This window comes from Mirounga leonina, unplaced genomic scaffold (assembly GCF_011800145.1).
Source record: "Mirounga leonina isolate KUSES-001 unplaced genomic scaffold, KU_Mleo_1.0 Mir_53, whole genome shotgun sequence".
In the NCBI taxonomy this organism is placed as follows: domain Eukaryota; kingdom Metazoa; phylum Chordata; class Mammalia; order Carnivora; family Phocidae; genus Mirounga; species Mirounga leonina.
Genome location: NW_023270807.1, coordinates 61,326,858 through 61,346,310, shown reverse-complemented (window position 1 = coordinate 61,346,310; position 19,453 = coordinate 61,326,858). Strand labels below are relative to the sequence as shown.

The 19,453-nt window shown below is 40.0% G+C and overlaps 1 protein-coding gene across 1 annotated transcript in view; it reads left to right on the top strand.

Annotated features, from left to right (window-relative positions):
- Window positions 1-192: 192 nt before the first annotated feature.
- The window catches only part of BVES (blood vessel epicardial substance), a 35,917-nt gene continuing 16,656 nt past the window's right edge, over window positions 193-19,453 (top strand). Inside the window, exons 1-7 of the mRNA XM_034991676.1 lie at window positions 193-377; window positions 4,203-4,439; window positions 8,141-8,265; window positions 11,074-11,261; window positions 11,983-12,091; window positions 17,952-18,119; window positions 19,059-19,200. Coding sequence (XP_034847567.1) covers window positions 4,214-4,439; window positions 8,141-8,265; window positions 11,074-11,261; window positions 11,983-12,091; window positions 17,952-18,119; window positions 19,059-19,200 — 958 coding nt within the window. The 5' untranslated portion in view covers window positions 193-377; window positions 4,203-4,213. The remainder of the gene's footprint in view (window positions 378-4,202; window positions 4,440-8,140; window positions 8,266-11,073; window positions 11,262-11,982; window positions 12,092-17,951; window positions 18,120-19,058; window positions 19,201-19,453) is intronic.

The following is a 19,453-nucleotide window of genomic DNA, read 5'->3' as shown; positions in this document are numbered from 1 at the left end:
GTAGAGAGAAAACAGGGAAAGAAAAAAGCGGGTGTTTCAAACTGATCACGGTGGTGCAGACGCGGCGGGGGAGCTGGAGCAGCCGGGCGGGGAGTCGGGCCGAGGCCCCGGGCTCCGCCCGCCGGGGGGCGCCGGGGCGCCGGGCGCCTGCGCGGTGCAGCCCCAGCCCGGGCAGCCACCGTCGCGATGCCTATTTTAGTCAAAGCCGCTGCCGGCGCGGGGACCCGGCACCAGCCAAGGAGGCTCCGGACCCGCGATCCGCTGAGGCTTTCGCCTCGGGCGCCCGTCGAGCCGCCGCGTCGCTGTCCCCGCGCCCTGCCACTGTCTCCCCAAACTTTGGCCAGCACCGCCCAGGTTCGGTGCCAGGGACAAGCCAGGTAAGGAGCGGGAGGCGTAGCTGCCGGCGGCTCCCCCCGCGCGCCCGGCTATTTGCAGCCTCAGGCTCCCGGGGCTAAATCGGGAAGCAAAGTTGGACCGCTGCTCGGCTGGGAACAACTTTGTCAGCCCCCGAGGCTGCTGCGGGTTCTCCGCGCCCGGGCCGCCAGGAGCCCGTGCCCTCTCCTCCCTGGTCGAGCCCTCGCGGGGTTCCCTGTTCTTGGAAGCCGCCTTTCTCCCGCGTCAGGGGTCCACCGCCACAGACCCTCAGGTGTCAGCTGTTGCAACACGGGTCTGGCAGCGCCAGCGGTCCCCGGGCGCTCCAGCCCCCTCGGGTGCCGGTTCCCGCGCTCTGCCTCGGGCAAGCCATTGGTGAGCTCGGCATCTCCTCCTCCGACTGGACGCCCGGGGCTCCCGGCCCCTAACCCACTAAAGGCCCCTCCTCGCCCGCTATAGGGCCGCCGGGTCTCCTGCTGAGGCTGCGCGCAGCCGGGCGTCCTGTGTGGCCTGCCCCGGCCCGGCGCTGGGATTGCCAGGTCGGGCACGGCGCTCATTGCACACCCCTCGTGGCCCGAGCGTTCGAGTCAAGAGAACAGTAGACACTGATTCTCCTTTAAAGAGCGAGGTGAGCGGGCTCCCTGGGGAGAACCGATGGCTGGGGAACCCGTGAACCTCGCTACCCGCCCGCGCCCTGGTTTCTGAGGCATTGGGAAACGTGTTGTAGGCCAGACACGTCCCAGAAACTGCTTGCTTTGAAGCAAGAGTAAGTGCGAGAAGACTCTTGGCAACGTAATACCCTTTGCCATTCCGCGGATGTACAAAGGTTCAGTTCGATTTACAGAATGAATCAAGTCTGCCAGCACGACTTTTGCTCATTGCTGCCTTTTCATTTTTGTAATTTGATGAAGGGTTAATGTTAGTTTCACCATGTAGCTATTTAATCCTACAGACACCTATTTGGAAAGGGATAGATAAACAGAACTTTACCAGAGCAGGTAATTAAAGGAATTAGACTCTGAAGAACTAATAGAAAGAAAATTTCTCTTGATTCAGTCAAAATTAACCTGAACGTTTACCAGTTTTTCAGTCTAGCCTTCCTCCTTAGACTCATTGTGGATATAAGGATAGTTCAGTGTAAACGACTTAAATCCATTAAAAGTGATCAAAGGGAGCCGAAACTAGTAAAATCCAGTCAATATAATTGACAGTAGGTAACTGGCATTTCAAAATTGACATAGAGATAAATACACATAGATAAATAATAGATATACAAATAAATAATAAATTATATAATAAATGTATTATACAATGTTAGCTATTCTGCAAGCTGTAATACATATAGAAAATAAAATATGTATATAAATACCTATATCTTTAATAAGGTGTGGTGCATCAATATGTTGTAGGATGATCCCACCTTTTAAAAATTTCTATTGCTGGGGCTCCTGGGTGGCTCAGTAGTTAAGCGTCTGCTTTAGGCTCAGGTCATGATCCCAGGGTCCTGGGATCGAGCCCTGCATCGAGCCCCGCATCGAGCCCCGCATCGGGCTCCCTGCTCAGCGGGGAGCCTGCTTCTCCCTCTCGCACTCCCCCTGCTTGTGTTTCCTCTCTCACTGTGTTTCTCTGTCAAATAAATAAATAAAATTAAAAAAAAAAATTCCTATTGCTATTTCCCTGGTTTTTGTGTCAGTAGATCGTAGTTTTCCTATTATTTCTCTTGGAGCAGAAGTTGGTACCTTTAGTGCCGCTTGAAGAACTTTTAAAAGCCTGAAATTGAGCTAGAGTGGATTAGTTGGTAATACAGGTGTAACTGGGTGGATATGAAGGGGAATATGTATTGACTAACTTATTATATAAATGTGTATTAGAGCCTCAAGCTATTAAAACTTGAAGGGGTTTCAAAGACCATCCAGTCCAGCTAACTCTATTCCCGGGAAGAAGCCGACCCAAGGAGCGGAAGTGACTTTCTTTAACTTATGTGGCTCCCCAGAGCTTTTGGTATAGAACTTGACTTTCTTAGTCCCCGCAACGCTGGGCACTTTCCTGTCTTTACTACTGAGGTTTGGAGAGACTGAAGTGATTTCTAAAAATGTTTGTCATATCTGTGTCCCTTCTGTATGGCTTTCACCTCTGGCATTCTCTGCAGAGTCTAGGCCTTGGGTATACATAGATGAATAGGACATCACCTCTGCCTCATAGAGAACACAGGATAGTTAGAAAAGCAAATAGGACAATGGAAGTAGAAGCACATTCTAAAGTGCCATAGAAATGTAGTTATTATTAGTTTAGGTAATGCTAATGCATAAGCTGACATTGACACTAGTTTGTGAGTGATAGAGGACCTTGAATATCATTCTCCCTCCTGCAGAAATTATAGGATTAATTCTCATTTGGTCCTTGAAAGCAAACTTTATAAATGGAATTATTCAACTAATGATACCTCTCACCCCAATAGGCTTATATTTTTATTGATTTAAACATTTGGAAAGTAGTTGAATTTATGTAGTTTCTTTCCTTTTTGCAGAAAATCAATATCTAAGTCAACTATTTATGAACTATTTCAGAATTATATGAAGAGATATTTAATTGACTCAATCATTTCATTCATAGTTTGTAATGCATGGACTTTTTTTTTTATCATCTTGAGAGATGTAGAATTCTTTCAGATTTGTCTAATAACATCCTTTCAAAATGCCCAATCGATACCAATTATTCTACCACCTAAAACCTTTACTTTGATATGATGGAAAAAAATGAATGGAAAAATAAGGTTAATTGTGTGACCTTATTATGGAAAGACATTATTAGATTAAATTTAAAGATTTTTTTGGTCCCCATTTGGAATTCTTTTTCTGAAATGGAATAATTCATATAATCTTTAAACCTACGTGTTTTTTTTTTGTCAGAGACCAATTTGTATAATTAATTATAGAAAGAGTTTTTTAAGAACCAGAGATAGAGGACAGGTAATTTAGTTAGGAAATGGTGCCACTTTGTGTTAAGGTTTAGGTAAGCATGTGCAAAATGTGTACTCTTTGAAATGTATTTGCTACAGATTTTAATATTAAATAGTTGAATGTATATTCATTACCTCTCCTACATATAAGTAAACCACAAGTTTACTACTTTTTAATTCGTAACGTGCTACCTAGTAGAGTTTTTATGGGAAAGAAAGTAGAGATTTAAATTGGATAATGGAAGGAAGAGTAAATTTTGTATCTCTCTGTGTATATATAAATGATTAGTAATGTATTTATTATGTGTATATATGATAATAGAGAATGTATATACATATGATACAATGATTTAATGACAGTATATAAATAGAGCCTTCTAAATATCCTAAGCCTTCAAATAGTAAATATGAGAGGGTTAATTTTTTTGAAAGTACTTAAAAAATCAGTTTTTCCAATCCTTTTTTCTGTGTTTGGATTCAGTGTCATAGTGAGAATGTGATGGAAGACTGTAATTGCTGTGGTTTATGAACATTGGTGATTGTCTTTTAGACTAGTTAATTTCTCGTTCCTCTTTCCCCCACCATGTATGTTTATTTGCAGATATATATATCAGTGAATAGTTGTGCACTATGCTAAATATTTTATATATTTCATTAGAAAGTCAAATGAGGTATTACTATCATCATTTAACAGATAATAACACTCAATATGTGACTGGTAGGGTTCAAACCTGGGTCTAATTCATAAGCACCAGAAAAGTCTATCTACCAACATTTAGTTCACAGAAATCATTTTGATACAATGCCTATAGGGGTAGTAAGGTACAGCTGCCATTTTTATGATTGTCCTCTTGTTTCTTTGTTTTTACAGGGATTTTCAAGATGAATTATACCGAGTCCAGCCCTTTGACAGAATCAACTGCAATAGATTTTACACCTGAGTTAGAAAGTATCATACCTGTGCCTTCCAATGAGACCACATGTCAAAACTGGAGAGAGATACATCACCTAGTTTTTCATGTAGCAAATATTTTTTTCACAATTGGGTTGGTTATTCCAACTACTCTTCACCTTCATATGATACTCCTTAGGGGAATGTTAACTATAGGTAAGAATACCTACCTAATCAAGACGTTTGTAACTTCTCTGGAACTGGCATCAGATAGGCTTTGTGTTGGGGGCTTCAGGGCATTTCTTGTCAGGTCTATAGCATACCAAAAATATAGGTCTCTGTCTGCAAATTAGCAGTACGTATATCAGGTAACTTGCAACGTAGGCCTTTACATGCCCTTATTTATTTTAGAGAAGACTGTGTGTGTTTTCTTTTTTTTTTTTTTAAAGATTTTAGTTATTTATTTGACACAGAGAGACAGCCAGAGAGAGAACACAAGCAGAGTAAGTGGGAGAGAGAGAAGCAGGCTTCCCACCGAGCAGGGAGCCTGATGCGGGGCTCGATCCCAGGACCCTGGGATCATGACCTGAGCCAAAGGCAGACGCTTAACGACTGAGCCAACCAGGCACCCCATGACCGTGTGTGTTTTCCATATTGTTTAGATTTTCCAGATATCAAAAACTCCATTTGTATGTAGGAGTGTGTGATCCAAATCCTGGTTCCACCACTTGCTAACTGTGTAACTAGGGCAGGGGATCGAACCTTTCTACCCCTTAGTTTTCCCACGTGTCAAATAAGGGTTAAAATAATACCACCAATTCGTATTATGTACGAATTAAATGAGTGTGTGTGTGTGTGTGTGTGTATGCACATGTGTATGTATGATATTTGACTTCTAATAGTGCCTGGCACATAGTAAGTACTATCCAGTCTTAACCACTATTATTTAAATAGGCATTTCTTATGGCCTATAATGCAACACTGGGAACAAAAGTAATTTCCCAGACACCATAGTTCAAATAAAACTTTTTTGAGGGCTCCAGTAATCCTGATGAAGCAGGTTAAATTGATTCACATCAAAATGCCAAAACAATTGAATGAATTATTTTAGCCGCTGATTCTTGACAAATTATGCTCTATGTGATTGTTTCTTTGGTGATTTATTTATTCAGGTGCATTTTTGAGCACCTATAATTTGTCAGGCAAAGACTGAAGAAGGCAGTGTCCATCTTTGAAGAAGATACTTTTGGGGGGGGCTGGAGAGAAACAGATGGGCAGTCATGCGTGAGGTGTTGGATGCTGTGATGCAGGTGTGCACCCAGGGCCAGGGAGAAATAGAGAGGGTAATAGGCTCAGCAGGAAGGCAGAACAAGGTCACACTGAGGAGATGACATTGGAGCTGGCTTTTGGAAGGGTTTCTCTGTGTGTGAGTGTGTGTGTATCCAGGTAAAAGGCGCAGAGGAGAGGGAAATTCAGCATATTGAGGGAGAATGAAGAGTGACTCATTATGTCTGAAACACATGAAAAATGACAAGGAATGTGCAAAGTAAAGCCTGGAAGTGAGAGACAGGCTTCCAGTTATGGAATGAATAAGTTATGGGAATAAAAGGCACAGCGTAGGGAATCTAGTCAATGATACTATAATAGTGTTGTGTGGTGACAGACGGTAGCCACGCTTGTGGTGAGCAGAGCATAATGTATTGAGATATTGAATCACTATGTTGTCCATCTGAAACTAATGTAACATTATGCATCAACTATACTCAAAATGAATAAACAGTAGATAGATAAGTAGATAGATAGATAGATAGAATAGGAAGAGGCTGGAAGGGAAGATAGAAGGCAGCTTGTGGGACTTCTGTGTTACCCCTGAGTCAGGTAGGGATTGCAGCAGGCATTACAGTGTTGAATGAAAAACAAAACAAACCCACGCCCTGTAAAAAGGCAAAGGCTAATTATAAATTTTTCAAGATTTTATTTATTTATTTGAAAGAGAGAGAGTGGGGGCACGCACAGGAGCAAGGGTGGGGGAGGGGCAGAGACAGAGGGAGAAGCGACTCCCCGTTGAGCAGGGAGCTCAAGGCAGGGCTTGATCCCAGGTGCCAGGATCATGACCTGAGCCAAAGGCAGATGCCTAACCGACTGAGCCACCCAGCATGCTGCTAATTATAAATTTTAAGACACAGTTTTAGAGGTAGGACAGACCAAGGAGATCATCTAATCCGACCAAGAAGAAACCTGGAGAAGTTAAATGACTCATCCAAAATTAAGACGGAGAGAATGTGGCCAAACCAGGGCTATAATTCATGTCCTCATGTTCCCAGTCAGTTGAAGCATTATTTTTCCCCTGTCTTCTTTAAGTAATACTATTTTAAAATTCAAAAGAATTTGCTATGAAATATTATTTTAAAAACTTATAAAGTTTTACATTTTGGTCTGCTCAGATGCCCCAGATCATTCTGATGAAATAAAAATTGCAAATGGATAACTTTAATGTGGGAGGTTAGCTTTTATGTGCATGTATGTTGTTGATATATTTGTATCATATTGATAATTTTATTTTAAATTAAAAATGTATATTGACTCTCCCACCAAAAATGGATCAAAAAGAACTGGGATATTTTTCCTAAAGTGAGAGAATTGATAAAAAGCAAGATTTCCATAGGTGAGTGGAAAATCATCAAATGAAAAATTCAGATGGCTAGAAAATTTTGGTAAAATATTTGGGTTCACCAATAATCATGGAAATGCAAAATAAAACACATAATTCCTCAGTATCAAATTAAGACTTTTCAAATTTTGTAATATTAACAACTTGATAGTGGCATTCCCAACTAGTAGGATTACAAATAATCTATATACCTTTGGGAAACAATTCTTCAGTCTCATCAAAGCTATAAAGTTCATTTCCTTCACTTACTGTCAGGTAATCCACCCTAAGGAAATAGTCAGAAAAACATTAATCTTAATGTATAAAGATGTTTTGGCGATGTATCAAAAATTTACACCCAAAAAATCTCATCTGTTTACCAGTTGGGAGATGGTTAAATTAGGGCTTAATCAGTTACAGTCATTAAAAACTATGTATATGAAGAATTTTAACAAAATAGGGAAATTACCACAATAAGTAAAATAAGTTAAAGTGGGTTTTAAAAATTTTATATACTGTAGGTTTGCCATCAGGTAAAAATACATCAAGACAGTAAGGAAGTATTAAATATCAACAGTGGTTTTCTCTAAGTGGTAGGTTTTTTCCCCTTTAAAAAATATTTTCTATATAAATTTTCTGCAACAAAGCACATTTTTCTTTTGTGGTAATAGGATAAAAAACAAAATGGAACTTAATGTGATGTTTGGCTTAGGTATTTTTTTTTTTTTAAAGAGAGAGAGAGAGGGGCGCCTGGGTTGCTCAGTTGGTTAAGCGACTGCCTTCGGCTCAGATCATGATTCTGGAGTCCCTGGATCGAGTCGGGCTCGATCGGGCTACCTGCTCAGCAGGGAGTCTGCTTCTCACTCTCCCGCTCCCCGCTCTTGTGCTCTCTCTCTCTCTCTCTCAAATAAATAAATAAAATCTTTTAAAAAATTTTTAAAAAAAAGAGAGCGAGAGAGTGCACTTGCACAAGCAGGGGGAGGGACAGAGGGAGAGAGAGAGAGAATCCCAATCAAGTTCTATGGCGTGCTGGGGTTGGGGGGGGGGGGCAGTGCAGGGGGGGGGGGGGGGAGTGGGGGGTTTTTGGCCTGAGCCAAAATCAAGAGTCTGACGCTTAATCAACTGAGCCACATAGGTGCCCCTGGCTTAAGTATTTCTAAAATGTGTTTGGGGTTTTTTTAATATATATACAGAGAATAACAAATTCATTAAGCTACATGCTGACGCTATTCCAGACATCTAACACATTGACTTTGTTATTCAACAGGATGCACCCTTTATATTGTCTGGGCCACTCTCTACCGATGTGCCTTGGATATCATGATCTGGAACTCTGTGTTCCTGGGTGTCAACATTTTGCATCTGTCATATCTTTTGTACAAGAAAAGACCGGTAATTACTAAAATTCATTAATAAGGAAGAGATTTTAAAGTCAAAAAACTTTTAAAGTGCTTTGTTCAGACTTGAGAATGAACATCTAACATCTTTAGTCCCTTTAATATCATTTTTCTGATTTTGTTTATGTATGTCTGAAAGTGAAATATTTGAACACCATGAACTTTGTTCTACAAATGAGTCTTTTTAAAAGATGTATTTATTTATTTTAGAGAGTGCAGGCGGGAGGGGCAGAGGGAGAGGGAGAGAGAGTCTTAGGCGGACTCCACACTCAGCACAGAGCCCACGCAGGGCTCCATCCCACGACCCTGAGATCAAGACATGAGCCGAATCCAAGAGTCGGGCGCTCAACCAACTGTGCCACCCAGACACCCCTACAAATGAGTTTTTTAAACTTTTTACATCATTAAGACAATTTAGACATGAGAGGACATTTTTCATCACAGAACTTCATTATTTCTTTTGTCTATTGATATTTAAATGTCACTTGGAAATATCTTTGCCCAGCTGTAAAATTAATTACTCACAGGCAACTTCCTTGAACATACTAATGATTTACAAATAGTTCCTGCTATTTTGTAAATGTAATGACTTTATTTTTTTCTCTTTATGCCCAAAATTTTCATTTAAGGAAATCGTCATTTGGGGAGGGTTTTGCCAAAACAGTATTTAACTTTTTTTTTCAACTCTGATTTATCTTCTTGTGTTTCTGGTCATTCTAAGACCAAAAAGATGTAAATAGGATAAGAAAGCTGTGTGACTTCTAGAAATCCTTCCCCACATTGTTTACTAATGGTTCAAAGTACACACAATTATTCAGTAAGGTAAAGGGCCTCATCTTATATTCAAAGCCAGACATGTGCACAGAAAACTATTAGAAAACAAGACATTTCACAGGAAACAATAATTTGAATGATATAAATGATACATGTAATAGGCATTCTACTAGATTGTAACCTCCTGAAACGTTGCCACCCAGTCTGTTTTGCTTACTGTATTAGTTTTCTCTAGGTTACCCCGTGTAATAAACAACCTGAAAATCTCAGTGACAAATAACAGTGACAGGCCCTTTTTCTCACCCACCTTATAGGTGGGCTCTAGCAATTGTGTGTCAACTGTGATTCTGTGCTGTGTCTTCATTTCAGGGTCTCTGCTGGAGCAGCAGGTTCTGGTTAGACATGCATTCTCATGGCAGAGAAAGAAGTACAAGAGAACGAAAGAGAAAGACCTGGTGTCCCTTAAAACTTCTGCACAGAAGGAGCACACGTCACTTTTGCTCACATTCCATTGGCTAAAGCAAATGACATGGTCAGGCGTGATAGTGTGGGAATAGGCTGGGGTAAGGGGATGGATAATGCTTTTACAGGGGCTGGTAGCAGCAAGTAGTTGGGAATGATAATATCATCTCCCGCCTTACAGCTGTGTTCCGCGTTCCTGTCAACCATGATTGTCACATAACGAGTGCTCAAAAAAATGTTTGATGAGTGACTGCCTTCACAAGAAGAATTAAGAAGGCTTCATGAAGGAATCGGGACTTAAGACTTGCAGAATGAGCAGATTATGAATTTGAGTCAGTAGATCTTTCAGTTTCTGTGTTCATTACCAGGCCACATTGGCTAGTGTGTGTCTTGAAAGTGGGACATATTTGTGAATAAACTCTTTTAAACACTCGTTACTAGCACTCTGAAGTAGAAGAGGTAGATGGTAGTGATAATGAGGATTACAATTTCTGAGTATCAGAACTTGCTGGAACCCCAAGTTCTGAACATAAGGTTCAGAAGTTGCTGATGTGATGATGGGAGGAGCATCAAGTAAAACACCCACACAGTATCTGTGCTTTTGTTTCTTCTCACATTATAAGCCTACTTCTTTGAAAAATATAAATGCTGGTTCTTTGTTAGAATGAAAGACGGCAAGAGCATTGCAAAGGCTATAGTGACGTCTGAGTGGTTATCGTTTTCTGGATCTATAAGCTTTATGGTGTGACTGTCAGAGATTTCATTGGGATGGACGATCATTTGAACCCCAAAGTTCATTCACCTGCTATACAGTTTTCCCAGACTAATGCTGGACCCAAATAGGGCGTGTGATCTGGGTCTTGTCTGACAGCAGAGGTGATTCAGCCATTTTGCTTTTCCCTTCCTCCAGTAGCCAGACTTAATTCTGTGGGTTCTCATTCTACAGAGTAGTTTACTTTAAGATGAAATTGCTGCACAGAAACCCTTTTACTCTCTTCACTTGGCTTCAGAATAAATAAATCAGAAGCAATGATTGCAGCTGTGGATGTTTGTTTTCCTAAATTGATGTATTAAACAATACTTACAATAGGCAAAATGCCTAATGCATGTATTTTCATAAATTTTTCCCAAGTTGATTCCTACTTTATGTGTCTATTGTTTTGCTATAACATTGAAAAGTTCACGTAATTTCTTTCTGTGAAACAAAATTGTTATAAAGACAAAAATGTTTCGTGTTATTTATAGGAAATGCTAAGATTGGAAAGGTCTATGTTGTGGTTAACGTTCAAAACCTCCACAGCTGTTCTGCAGCGCATGGGAAGAGATGTGATCAATAGTGCAAATCTTTTCCATATGCTCTTGGAGTTGTTTAACTGCAAAAGTGCCCTTTGAGCATCTAAACTTCTGTCCCCACTTCCTGTCTGGGTACAAGTCCATTGACTGAAATGCAGAAGGGCCACGGTGCGTCTTGCAGATTTGTTTCTTCTCAAACCCGTATTGAGACGGCAGAAGCCAGTGTTTCGCTGTTGCTGTGTTACGGCAGCATCCGGTCATTGCTGCATTTCAGGTAAAGATTGAGAAGGAGCTCAGTGGCATCTACCGCCGATTGTTTGAACCACTCCGTGTGCCTCCAGATCTGTTCAAAAGATTAACCGGCCAGTTTTGTATGATCCAAACCTTAAAAAAGGGCCAGACGTATGCTGCAGAGGATAAAACCTCAGTTGACGACCGTCTGAGTATCCTCCTGAAGGGGAAGTAAGTGCTCTCCGGAAATTGAAATTCCCAGTTCGCCTTGAATCTTCGCATGTCCCCTGGGTAGGAAATGACTAGAAGGGAATGATACAGATCATCAGGTCACAGAGTTTGTTGGTGAAATCCCATGTTACAACTGTATTTTCGAATACTACCGAGTAACAGGTTAGAGTTACATAGAATTGATTACTCTGAATCTTGTGGATGTTAGGATTTCCACCTGTGAACATTTTGAACCTTTATTGACCCTTTTTTTAAAGTTAATGAGTCAACATTGAAGTAGGTTTGAGTTAGGCATTAAACTTCCAAAAGCTTGTGCATGTTTCACAGGTGATTTATTTTTGAATATCACAAAAACATAACTTCTAGGAATATTAGCCTTCTGAGGAGAGAGCCAGTATATACTGTTCTGACATAATTATTAATACCAGCCCTTTCCTTCTCAAAAGTATCTGATTTTGAGTAATAAATTTATGGTCACTCTAGCTATATGAGCAGTGATAACCATTGGAAGGCACATGTCTGCTCAATAGTGGAACCTGTCTTTTTTTTTTTTTTCTTGTTGGTGAAATTTATATTGAAGTAAATATTTATGCTTTGAATTATGTTTGTCCTCTATGGAGTCTTTAAAACTTTAGTACAAAATACCAACCCATTAGATTAAGGATCATCATGTTATTTGTGGAAATATTATGCATTTATTAACATTAATTTCTGTTATCAGAATGAAGGTTTCCTATCGAGGACATTTTCTGCATAACATTTACCCCTGTGCCTTTATAGATTCTCCTGAATTTAGATCAACTCAGATGCACAAAGGTGAAAAATTCCAGGTATGTTTCATCATGATTTTCAGAAGATTGGAACTAGTTCGTGTCTCATTTGATATTCAGAAGATATTAATAGAAAAGGGATTTATTGAAAAAAGAGATTTCCATATGGTACATATAGCATGATCCCATTTTCATAAAACTTAAACAAAATAGTATCTATGCATGCATAAAAAGAGGTCTAGAAAGATATATCCTACTTTGGCCGTAGTGTTAACACTTATTTCTAGGTTGTGAGTTTGACCGTTTTTTAATTTTCTTCCTTTTGGTTTATTGGAATTTTTATAATTTTTCTGTAGAAAACATATAGTGCTTTGATTATGAGAAGAAAGGAAAATGTCAGCTGTGGATAATCAGTGTTCCTAAAACATGTAATTCGTTACTTTTGTTGGGAAAAAAACAGAAGCTGGCTTTACCTTAGAGATCTTCTTTTGTTAATCCTTATGAAAAAATTAATCACTTTACTCTTTTATTTTTAATGAATACTTTAAGGGCAAAGGATGAAGTTCTTCATAGCTGAAATTCGCTCCATTATGTGGCACTTTGTTTTGATTCTTTCTGTAAGTGTCCAGCCCTCCTATATTATTCCCCACTTGACTGATAGGAAAGTAACCAAGAAAATGGGTGAGAGTTTCCTTTGCTCTCAGCCTCTGGATAAACAGCAGTAAGGAAATAGCCTGAGAAGATCCTGAGCAAGAGTGTAAATGTATAGGTAGGAAATGGAATAGGAGGGATGTTAGCACCTGAGGGAGGAAATGTCAGTGTTTCTTGATGACACATCTTATTTTTGAGTCCCATTTTGAGGCACCATACAATTTGGGAGGCCACATGAAGATAAAAGGGAAAATTTACAGACATACGGTTGAGTTGAGTTGAGTTTATATACGATGGTTGGGGCCCTACCCCACTCCTATTCTGCCTGAGTAGCAGGTCTGATGAACCACACAACCTGGGAAAGTTATATGCATTTACTACAAGGTCTCATATAAGTTCATTAACTGGGTGTAGTACTGTTCCCAAGCAGGCTGAGGTTAAGATACACAAGTGGAAAGCTAATGCTATCTCGTGGCTTCTCGAATTTACACTCTCACCTTGTGTTTGTGAGAGCTGTGCACTGAGACTTATGTTCTTACTGTACCACCATCTACAAACTAGTACAAAGCCACTTCTTCCCTCTCTCCTTCTTTCCTCTGCCCTCCTTACAATTTCTTCTTCCAAAGCCCATTTATCTTTTGATCCATTTCTCTGTCTAGAGTAGCGAGGGGCATTGCACAATAACTCAGTCTCAATATAACCCCAAAGAGACTGGAATTTGGAGAGGGGGTGGAAACTGAGCCCCCTTCGTTTCTAGAAACAAGCGTTCCCTGAGAGGCCAGGGATATGAACAGGTACTATCTTTTCCACTGGACTTCAAATTATATTTTGATTAAGTTAACAAAAAGGAATTCCTACTACGAGCTGCAGTTTCTTCTTGGGGACTAGGGGTTGGGATTTGGTAGTTGAGAAATGTTCCTGAAAATTGCTGTGGCTATTCCAAAATCATGGCCCAGATCGAGGTACCGTAGCTGGGAGAGGATATTTATTCAGCCTTTCCAACACCAGTCACCTTTTGTCTGCGCAGAGTGTGGTGTGGCGTCTTCTGATTGGTCAATGGATAAAAACTACTTTAGCATCGTGGAACCTGGGTCCTGCACAGTTGGAGCAGTCTCCATCAGAGCAAACCCTTGGGAGAGATTGTTTTGATTGTTTACAAAATGTTCCCATTGACAGATACTCAAAAGTAAAAATAGCCATTGCACATCTGTGTAGAAATACATAGTGCCTCTTTCTGAAGCAAGTTCCCAAATGAAACATGCCACCCACTCTAACGTCTCACTACCTGTGCCCATAGCAGAGGACATTTGAAAGTGTCAGTGGTCAGACTTCCCCACCTCCATGCTTTTCACCTGCTAGTCTCGTTTCTCTTTAATTCTGAACAATTAAAAGTGTTCTGACAAGGAGCTCCTTCCTTCAAATTTTTATTTCTTTAAATCATCTTTGGTAGAATAAGGTGGAAGGAGAAAAGAAAGGCAAGTGGGCCTAATGACCGTCTCTCGAGATTGAACAGCAAATGCCATTTGGGTATATGTGTGACGATTACGACAGGCACAGTGACCGGGCTGAGAAACCGATTATGAACTTGGACTCCCAGATGCCTGAGAGGCGCTTATAGCCATCTTGGTACTTACCCACCAAAGTTGCTGCTTAGAACTCTTGATAGAACCTTGGGTATCTTTAGTACAAAAGGTGGAAGTAGTCTTTCGTGTTTGCTTTCTTTTTCTTTGTGCCGTTGTTTTATGTCAAGTGAGTTTTACCATTTTCCCATTTATCTTTTGTATTCTATCTCCCACTATTGCTTGCCCCTGGTTGGTTGCACGTCCTGTGTTGTGAAGTCTGAAACCCAAAGCTTTATTGACTTTAAGGGAAGAAGAATGTCTTGGAGATCCCAGCCCTCATGAAGTAAATGAGCATTAAATTTCCACCTGTGCTTAAACCAAACCTGATCTTGGTGTTAAGTAAATCTTTTGGTTAAGCTGTGAAGCACTTTAATCGGCCAACTTTGACCCTACTGTATATTAGTGCTCTGGAGAACTCTAAGCATTGGTTGAATAGAGCAGTCCTAGGACATTTTTGTGTTCCTGAAGTGCGAAATATTATACGATACATGAAGAAAATAACAAATCCTCCCCTGAGGACAGTCAACCAGTCATATTGTTGAGCTGCTCTTGCCAATCCTGACACATTTGGCAATTCTCTCAGACACCCTTGTTCTTGTGTAATGTCTTCCCATTCTGTGAAGGTGTAGAATCTAAAGGGAGGGACAGGCCTAGTGCCTTGACGTAATCAAGGCAAACCTGATCACAAACACTTAGTCCAGTTCTCTCACTGAAAGAAATCCTTTTGTATCTCCCAGTGCCATTTTTGCTTTTATTTCCTCAGTAAAATTCTCCAGAGCTGAAGCATGGCACTGCTGAGGTACCCTAATGACTTAAGAAGCAAATTTATTTTACAGAAGCTTTAAAAATTCTTATATTGCTTTATAGAAATTCCTCATTAAAATATGTTTTACTTGGCTGTTGTGACAGGAAATCATTAAACACAAATGTCTATTTGGCAGAAATGAAGCATTAGCCATCGTGTAAAATGACCTCAGTCAATATGCTAACTCCATACTTCCAATTAAATGCCTGCACTTACGGACTTGCAAGTTACTCATACATACTGTAGGTATAGCTTATTATTTGAATACTGTTGTTAAATCTAAATTTAATAATAATTTAAACAGGTTTAAAGTATTTTTCAACCATCAATAAGAAATGTATTTGTTAAGCAAATGATAGTATCAGAAGTGTCATTGCCTCTGTGGAAACTTGAGGTTACTGGAATGGTTGAAAAGAAGTTAAATGCATTATGTGTCACCTAGGTACAATTCCTTTTTCTCCTGGATGACTTCCAACTCCTCTTTTAACTTCTTCCCCCATTGCACATGGTTTATATGTGCACGGATGACCTCTTTGCCAAATGAAGGCACCTCCAACTCCTAACCTGTTCTTCAGTGTTTGGTTACAGGTCTATGCCATAGCGAGTACCAGTGCTCACCTTTCTCAATTACTCCTGTAGAATATTATTCAGCTGTCTTGCATTTATTTACCCATCTCAGTATTTCTGGTAACTCCTCAGTACTGACTTGACCTTATACTTTTCTTCTTAAAAAAAAAAAAAAATTGGGGGATAGTGAGGGTCAGATGTCTTTACTAATAAGTAAAGATCAGCTTCCTCCACTAGAATGTAGGCTTCATGACATTGTGTTCTGCAGTTCTTTGTATGAGGGACTCTTGATGGACTCTGAGCCGACCTTGTGGTCACTTAGCCAAATTACTTTCAATGTGATCGTGTTGCTGAATATTGGACACATTGGGTAGGGTTTGGCTTGATGGGAAAATATGTCTGGGCTGGAAGTCAGAAGTACTCACTCCACCACTAATCAACATGTATTCATGAATAAGTTTTTGGTTCTTGTCATTTGGCATCTGAAAAATGAGGAAGAATATTACTTGCCTTATCTGAAAGGCAATTTTGAGGCACTTACAGATGTAAAAACACCTAAATGTTTAAAAGTGCGATACATATGTAAAGTGAGTGGGTATTATGTGTAACTGTCACTCCCTGGAGATTCTCTACCACATGCCCCTGTTCTATATTTGTCGAAACACTTATTGCCACCTGAGGGTATTGTATTTTTTTATTTATTATCAGCTTCCTTCACTAGAATGTAAACTTCCCAGGGCAAAGCTCTTGTCTTCCTTGTTCACATTATAATGTCAGTGCCTTCGAAAGTGTCTAGCATGAAGTAAGTGCACAATGTATGTTGAAAGAATGAGTAGAAATTAGTTTTTTATGGAGTCATAGAGTGGGCGATGCCTTTCTTGAATCCAAATGTGTTTGTTTTGTAGATTCCTACTCTTAATATAATAAATAAGTGCAAAAATTTTTTTCCAGGAATACTGACCCACTTTTTTAAGTAGCCAAACTCTGTAATTTGCTAAAGGTCAATTTTCAGCTATTGATATTAGTTGCGAAGCTGGGTTTTCCATTTTCTCTTTTAGTAGACATAAATACCCCCTCACCCTCAAAACTAGATTTAATTTTGTGACAAGCCAAGGGGAAATGGTGCCTTTGGAAATATTTGCTCTGAGGCTCAGATAAAGATTTCATGTTAATTAAAAAACCCTTTATGAATTTACTTGGGCAGGCATTGGGTTTAACATTGAGGATATAAACATGGATTTTTGCCTTCAACAGTATTTGTGTTCATTTGTTAATTCCTTTGTATAATAAATGTACACTGAGCACCACTCTGTGTTGGAAGCTGGGCATTCAGACATGAAGATGCAGAGTCCCTGCCCTCAGAGTGCCCGGTGGAGACAGATATGTCCCCAGATGAGTGTGGGTTCAGTGATTTGAGTGCCACATGGAGCTCAACGGAGGAGTACTCATTGATGACAGGGGACCTGCATGGGAGGAAGGGCTTCCTGACACTGAGTTGTGAGGGCATAACTCCTCACTCTGGAGAAAGGATTTATTTGAAGAATCTTGAGTTCTGTGCAGTGCAATTACAGGGTTTTCCACTTCCCTGTGGAACAGTGCTCAAGGAAAAGATATGGTTTCCCAATTCTGAGCTAACTGGGGGATCTCTGTGTGAATCCCCAGTACGCTGAAGCTAATCCTGAAAGGTCACATTCAAGAAATACCTGTGACAAAAGGACCGAGAGAAGGACCCTCACTAGCCATATTCCTCAGTTAATAGCCTGGATTCTAAAACCAGTTCACATGAGTCCGTTTTCTCCTTCTCTAGTACGTGTTTGCAAGGCTGGCTAGCAGAAGGTCCTTCATCTATAACTCACCTCAGGGATCTTACCTCGGTTCTTTTTCCTGAAGCCATATTCTTAAACCTCTGTTGTAATCATCAGGGTGTAAAGAAATATTTAACCATAAATTATATATCTAATTGGAACATTGGTCTAGTACACTCTATAGCACCAGACCTCACACCAGACCTCACAAAACAGAACAACAACAAAACTTGGAGAAGTTGCTTTTGGTCTGCAGATTTCTTGGTTTTAAAATGATTTTAAATATGATTTTACAATAGCTATAGAAGCTTGTGTGTATAGATCTTGCTTTAATTTAACTAATATGACAAATCATTGCTGTAACAATATACACTAAATTATTCTACTCTTCTTTCCCCAAAATTATTGTAGTCATAACTCATAAACATAGATATACCACTTTTTTCTTTCTATGTCTGTCTCTCGGGCAGGTCACCATCATTGCAGATGATAACTGCAGATTTTTATGCTGGTCAAGAGAAAGATTAACTTACTTTCTGGAATCAGAACCATTTCTATATGAAATATTCAGGTATCTTATAGGAAAAGACATTACAAATAAGCTCTACTCATTGAATGATCCCACCTTAAATGATAAAGTAAGTACTTTTTCTGAGCATGTTTATTTTGCTAAACAATTCTGTATAGTGAAGTATACCTCACTTCATGCAATATATATTTTTCTGAATTTTCATTTATTCATCATATGTTAAGTAAGGTGGGGATGCTTGTAATTTAGAGACCCTCCAAGGAAATCGTTTCTCAAGAGCATGGAAATATTTTGTAATTATTATATTTGTCATTACCTAGTGAGTTGTCTGTAAATGTCAGGGACCTCCATTTGTGATGATGTGGTGCTGATCTCTGATAAAGAGTCTTTTAATCAATCTAAGGAAGATGGTACACAAGTTGGAGGCATGGATGGGGGACGAGGAGGTCAGGAAGGTAGGGTAGTGGGAGGCTGCAGACTGAAAAGCACTGGCAAACTCCAGTGAGCATGAAGTTGGCATTTTAGCGCTGGTGTCCTCCAGTTTTGGACATCCTTCTTGTCAAGCCCCCTTCCAGAAAGCCCATAAGTGACAAGAGAGAGAGGGGAGGGAGCCTGTGGTGATTCAGTCAGGAATTTCAGAGCCGTATGGATCTTCTCCAGTTTGCAATGTGATCTTCATTTCCCCACATGTGCGTAGAAGGAAATTAAAATGATGACAGAAGAGAAATTGCAGACCATTGTTTCTGTGATAAGTACCGTTCTCCAGAAACTATGTACATGGGTGTGTGCTCTCTTAAAGTCCTCTTGTCTAGGCCGTTTATCAAATCAGGTGGTGCTTATTCAGATTAATAAATAAGCTACTGAGTGTATTAAATTTTTGTAATGTATGTGTAGTGATAGCTTATAATAAAAGTTATAGCTAACATTTATTGGCCACTTACTCTGTACCTGGTAGTTTTTTATTTCAAGGAAAAACTAAATGCTGTTTACAGGGAATATATGACCTAAGTTCCATAGATCTCAGAAATCTTAAACCTTTGCTTTGTAGAAGGCCAAAAAGTTGGAACACCAGCTCAGCCTGTGCACACAGATCTCCATGCTGGAAATGAGGAACAGTATCGCCAGCTCCAGTGACAGTGATGATGGTTTACACCAGTTTCTTCGGGGCACCTCCAGCATGTCCTCTCTCCGTAAGTTATCCCAGACTGAGAGTCCTCCAGGATTCCGCCGGATGTCATTGGAAATAGACAAATGACAACCGTGATCAGAAAAATAGCTTGGCAAGGAACAATTGGGCAACCCCAAGGTATCAGCAAAAGTAACAATTTTTTCTCACTTTTCCTTGTCCATGTTGCCCCTCAGCTAAAAATCCAACATGAGAGCTCTTATCCCTCAGTCCAAATTGCAGAAATTGTTGGCTTGTTTTGCTGCACACTCTTCTTA